This window comes from Pelmatolapia mariae, unplaced genomic scaffold, assembly GCF_036321145.2.
Source record: "Pelmatolapia mariae isolate MD_Pm_ZW unplaced genomic scaffold, Pm_UMD_F_2 NODE_ptg000589l+_length_34454_cov_1, whole genome shotgun sequence".
Classification (NCBI taxonomy): domain Eukaryota; kingdom Metazoa; phylum Chordata; class Actinopteri; order Cichliformes; family Cichlidae; genus Pelmatolapia; species Pelmatolapia mariae.
This window is the reverse complement of record NW_027052273.1, coordinates 15,455-21,305: the sequence shown is the minus strand read 5'-3', so window position 1 is coordinate 21,305 and position 5,851 is coordinate 15,455. Positions and strand designations below refer to the sequence as shown.

Genomic DNA, 5,851 nt, shown 5'->3' with positions numbered 1-5,851 from the left:
TGTGTATCTCTGTATTAACAAACATGCCATATTGACCCAGTGTATTTTTCTTATCATTGTTGTGAGGAGACCATAAATAGCATTTGCATTTTCTGTTTTACAGTTCATTTGCTTTTCTTGTTATGGATAAAAAGAGTCTTTCAAAATAGCTGATAACTATTTGCTGATAGCTGCCAACATCTGCGAACAAATATAATTCTATAAAGAGGTTCTATATAGTGTGTAACTGTTAATATAGAGTGTTATTAAATTTATTGCTAATGTGCATTTAAATTTAATAACACCATATGATTGCATTAGCAATCATATGGCAATCATTGCATTAGCAATCATATGGCAATCATCTAAAACTTCTGAGGAAATTTTAGATGGCCTTTCATCAGAAAGGTTGCCGAACCCTGGTCTACTGTCTCCTCGTCGGCACCTTTCCATTCAATAGCTTTCTCTCGGGCTTCATCTCTTGCGTGGGCTCTTTTATTCTCGCAGGTAAATGTTTATTCGATTAAACGTGTTGCTGGTGATTTTATTTTATTACATTTTTTATACAAAAAGGGGTGATCCAGTACATGTGCTCAGGCACAAGTTAGCTATCTATGCTAAACTAGTAGTGTGACTTCTGATTATTTATTTATTTATTAAAATGAAATGAATACACGTGGTTTCCAGAGTAACTTTTTGGGAGACATTGGTTAATTTTTTTTAAAGGCTGCACAGATGCTTATTTTGCAGCTAGGAAAATGTGCAGTAAGCAGTTTTCATACGTTCCTGTAGCCCTGAACTTTTCAGGAATATCCAACGCAGGTGCATGGGAAGGCCATGCTTTCTTTCTTTTAAAGCCAACAATCACATTGATTGGATGATAGCATAGTGGGCTAAATTATTAGCTAACACTAGCAAGCTTGGTTCAAACTGTTAGCATGAATAAGCATATGTTCGTTAAGTAGTTAAATACCAGAATTTCACTCATTAAAAACTGAAGCACAAACCAAGTCTGTTTTTGGATAGGCTCATTTCTCAGGTAATTCCATTAACACAATAAAATACAAGTTCATCTGTAATTGAGACAGTGTGAAGGGTTCCGTTTAGTTGTTTTTGTGGAAGTTTGTTCCTCCAATGCTGTCGTCCCTTCAGGTGTCCAGAGGTTTTGAACTAGTTGTTATACAATTTTATTAAAATGCTCAAGGTACCAAAAGTGCAAACATGTTGGAAATTTTTACTATACAGATGGAGATGGAAAAAAACCCACTGTGTAGCTGCTATGAAGGGGAACCCATGCATTGAGGCTGAAGCATTTTTTTTTCAGGGCTCAAAACATTTTATCCCTCCGTCATAAAAGGCTGATGGAGTATTGCTGTCACCCTGCTGGACATGGGCACCCATGTTTGTGAATGTAAAAACTCAAAAATGAAGCGATTTTATCAATAGGCGTCAATTTGAAACAGTCTCAAATTAACACCATAGGTAGATGCCGTAGGTGTATCTACTAAAAATCTCAGTGACTACGGTGTCAAGTTCTCTGAAATCTCATGAATGCGATGACTGAATAACAAAGTGAAGTAAGAATTTCAGATTGATACCAAAGGTGTATCTACTAAAAGTCTTGGACAAGTTTAAATCTTACTGACCTCGACCTCAAGGTTAGTGGTCAGAGGTCTAGTTTTCTGAAAATCTTGTGAATGTAATAACTTGAGAACCAGTTGATGTAGGATTTTGAAATTCATTCCATTGGTCAGTAGCGGTTTTAGATACGGGCGACACGGGCGGTTGCCCGGGGCGGCATCGGCAAAAAAAAATAAATAAATAAAATTGCTGCCCCGACATCATGCCAGCGCATATTGGCATAGGCACCGATCGGTTTTCTATCGCCCATTTGCTGGGAGTAAGGGCGCCCTCCGTTTGTGAGGTGCACCTGCTGCTTGCGGCACAGGGAGGAGAGGGCGGGGCGGCGGGGGATTCTCTGGCTGGCTGGAGCAGCATCTAATAACCAACTCGCAAAATAAAACAAAATAAAACAAACCAACAAACACGAAAACACCAGACATCATGATACAGACTTATAATTTTATAATGTTTTTCTATACACGAAAAGTGAGCGCGAGAGCCCTCGGTGCGCCTGCTCGCTGCTGAAGTCAAAGTAAACTTTATTGTCATCTCCGCTACATACAGTCCAGTATATAGAGAGATGAGACGACGAGGCTCCAGTTACAGCAGTGCAAGTAAACGAACAATAAATATTTAAGAGTAAAAAAATTAATATACATTTTAGGACCAGGGGTAAAGGGATCAATAACAATTTAAAATGTATATTTTATATTTTGTTGATTTAAAGTCTCACACAACCCGTTTTTCAAAGTTTAAAAAAAGAGAAAGAAGAGGAGGAGTGTAGCGACTTCCACAGTCGCTAGAGGCCGGGGATGGAGCCTATTTGCCTGACGCGCTGTCAACTTTACGCAATAATGCGAGAGGTGGAATTGCTTGCTTGTTTATTAAAGTGCTGAAAAGTTTACAGAGCAATGTGATCGGCTCGCGATTCAAACTCTTAAAACATCACAGCTCGAATGCAACAAGGGGAAACTCGTTGTGCTGCGGTCAACAAAAACTACGGCTACCCAGCCCTCCTCTCTGTCAAAATCAAACCAGTGAAAGACAGACTGACAACGCCCTCTTAATGTCACCGCTAGCACCCACGTGACTCCCGTTACACATCACCATAGCAACCAAACAAATGAAAACCCAGTGATCATTAAAATTCAATACATTTAATTATGGCTCCTACAAGGAGAAACGAGCAAAAGAAACAGGTAAGCAGATGTGTCATTGGATAATGGCAGGTCATGTATCCTAAAACATTAAGAATCAGAATACTTTCTTAATCCCTAAGGAAATTATGTGGGTTACAGTTCCTCCCCCCCAGGCTAGGGCGCCAAACAGGCTAGGACCGCCACTGCCATTGGTGTATCTAGTAAGAGGCTGAGGGGTATCCCTGGCTGACAGCCAGCATTTTTTTAAATATAGTAAAATTAGGGGTTTTAAGATGGGCATTGACTTGCTTTTGGAGCCAGCCTTAAGTGGCCGCTAGTATCGACTTATCAATTTATTTAAAAAGGTGTTGTTATTGGTGTTTGTAATGGACAATAAATAAAAATTTTAAAAATACGGATGTTAGAGTTGATGCTTTTGAGATTGTCATTTGTGCTAAGATATATATAACCACTGCTTTTATGTGTCATTGTGCAGAAAGAGTGTGATGATTAGCAGCTTTATTTTCAGCTTTAGAAGTGCTAACATAAAATGTAGGAAGCAGTCTCATCGCTATAATAATCCATTGCACACAAGAAACCACGAGTTCTTGTTTTTCTAAGTTTAGCAGGATTGCTTACTTCTGCTTTTGTGTTTAAAGGTCATGCCTAAATGGAGTGACTTGAGATGTCACGCCATATATGGTGTCAGGAAGTGTCTAACACACACACCCACACACATGCATATACAGGTCGTGTCCAAATTCATGGGCTGCATCCTCCTGAGGACGCATTTGTAGACCGATTATGTCACAGCGACGCGCCGAAGGCTGTCCAAATTCGTAGACTCCTCCGAATGCAGTCGACAAATGCATCCTCCTTTTCCACGAATTTGAAGGATGGGTCGGCTGTGTCCTTCGTGGCCCACCATATCCCAGAATTCATAGCGCGGCCCAGTGAATTTCAGTTTCCAATAATGGCGGCCGCTACTAAGTTTTTAATATTACTCTTATTAATCTTTCTGGGTCACAAAATAAACTTTTAACATATTTTCAGGCGAGAATGTAGCTGTGGAAACTTCAAATATCTGCTCGGTTTATCAAGATATCGCATATTTGCAAAAGTGCTCTCCCAGCCGAGAGCTCGAGGGTCACTAGAGCCGCAGAGAACAGCACAACTCCCGGCATATAAATCTCAGATCACCGTGGACTTTCGCTACTCAGGTTAAAAGTAATATATAATATATAAGTAATATATAAGTCACTTAGATAACCTAAATGTTATTGTTTGCCTTTTTCAGTGTTGTGAGTAAATCGGTTTGGCTGAGATTAAAGTTATTAGATTAGATTAGATAAAATAAAACTTTATTTTCACACAGCTGAATAAACGGCAAACAGAAAACTGATTAAACAGAAGTGTGAGATGGTCGAGAATTTACTCCAGTGTGCTGTCATATTTTAGATAGCAAGAAGCAGACGGCCGAGTTTATTAAACTCCACCGAGACGGCGGTGACGCAAATCTGAAGGCAAGACTGTCCAATTTCACAGCTGTTTACTTCCGGCCTACCCGACCTCCTGAGGACCCGGCCCATGTAGACCGTGAAGGCCAGGTCTTCAGGAGGATGCAGCCCATGAATTTGGACACGACTATACACACAGACAACCTCACGCATGCACGCTTCAGACTGCCACGTGATTTATTGAACTGCGTATAGCTGCTGTGGCACTTTTACCACCAGAAGTTGCTGTTGGTGAACTCTAATTTCTTTTTTTGTCAGCTTGTTGTTGTTTGTGGCATTACAAACACGCGATGCCAACAGGAATTTACAGAGTGCCCTCTGGTGTACACACCATGTAACATCAGCAATCATAATATGGTCAAAGGCTGTTTCTCCCATCAGTACTTTTTTATCAGATTTTCATATCTCGTCAGTTATAAATTCCAATACCAGTGGCTCTTCAAATAGCTACTAGAAGTCAGTAATTTAAGCCCATTGGTAAATTGGTTGGCCTCAGTTAATTATTTCAGCTATACTGCATAGTATCTGTGCTTCCTATTTCCACCTAAATGCAAAAACAGGTAACGACCTGAACATTTTGAAAAAATTAGGCTGTCTGACTTTTGGTGTTTAACTTCTAAACCACTAACCCTAATATTTAAAACTATTTAAAATATCATGAAACAAAAAAACAAACAAACTCCGCTGTAGCCCCACTGCAGTTGTTGCAGTAGTTGGCAAGTGAAAGAGGTACATACTGATACTTAATCCCTTGTTTGTTTTTTCAGTTTTTCATCCAGATCAACCCACAGAACAAAGGAGATTTTCTGTCCATCTCCCCAGAGAGAGCCTTCGCCGACTTCCTGTTCGCTCACACCGTCCTCCATCTCGTTGTGATGAATTTCATTGGCTGAGGCAAACATGTAAGTGCGTCTAAATGTTTCACAATGAGAAACTGTAGAAAGTGTACAAAATATCCAAACTAAATCTGCTGTATGTGTCTGTGGATATTGAGTTGTTTTTGTCAGTGAAAAGTAAACAGATATATTATCCTTCAGGGGCTCTGTCACATTAAACATTACTACCAGTTCGTCACTTCATTCTCTGTGGAACAGCACAGCAGATAGTACATGTGATAAGATGCTTCTCTGAGGAGGACTACATGATGACACATATTGCTTTTGCTTTACTAGAAAATGGTGATATTGAATTTTTAAACTTGCTGCTGGTCACACTGTTATTTCTTTTTTTGCTTTAATAACTTCGCTGTCTCACACAAACGCCACGTCTTTTGTTTGTGCTTTGCTACAGATCACGACGAGAACAAGTTATTAAACTCCCCGATTTGGACTATCCCATCATCACCGAATAAGTCGGATCTGGTCACATACGATGCAGTGCAATTTTTATCAGTTTTTTTCTACTTTTATGTAAACATTTTTATGTAAACATTTTTATGTAAACATTTGTCCAGCATTTTTTTCCTTTTTAAAGCCACTTAACACTGACCTATGAATCATTCAAGCATAAAAAGGCATCTAACTCAAGGGATGAGGCAGCGTTGTCTGCATGTAATACACAAAAGAACCAATTTTAAAGTGTATCTTTAGGCAT

At 39.5% G+C, this 5,851-nt stretch overlaps 1 protein-coding gene across 1 annotated transcript; it reads left to right on the top strand.

The window, feature by feature from the left end:
• Positions 1 to 368: 368 nt before the first annotated feature.
• Positions 369 to 5,582, top strand: LOC134623372 (dolichyl-diphosphooligosaccharide--protein glycosyltransferase subunit DAD1-like). The gene is made up of 4 exons (XM_065469849.1): positions 369 to 486; positions 4,287 to 4,447; positions 5,026 to 5,160; positions 5,549 to 5,582. The coding sequence occupies exons 1-3, from the start codon at positions 369 to 371 to the stop codon at positions 5,149 to 5,151; spliced, it is 405 nt and encodes a 134-aa protein (XP_065325921.1). The 3' UTR covers positions 5,152 to 5,160; positions 5,549 to 5,582.
• Positions 5,583 to 5,851: the final 269 nt, after the last annotated feature.

Coding starts and splice junctions, on each gene's coding strand:
- LOC134623372 (XM_065469849.1), top strand. CDS start 369: ATGGCCTTTCATCAGAAAGGTTGCCGAACCCTGGTCTACTGTCTCCTC. Junction 487..4,286: donor GGGCTCTTTTATTCTCGCAG/GTAAATGTTTAT, acceptor CCAATTTCACAG/CTGTTTACTTCCGGCCTACC. Junction 4,448..5,025: donor CACGTGATTTATTGAACTGC/GTATAGCTGCTG, acceptor TTGTTTTTTCAG/TTTTTCATCCAGATCAACCC.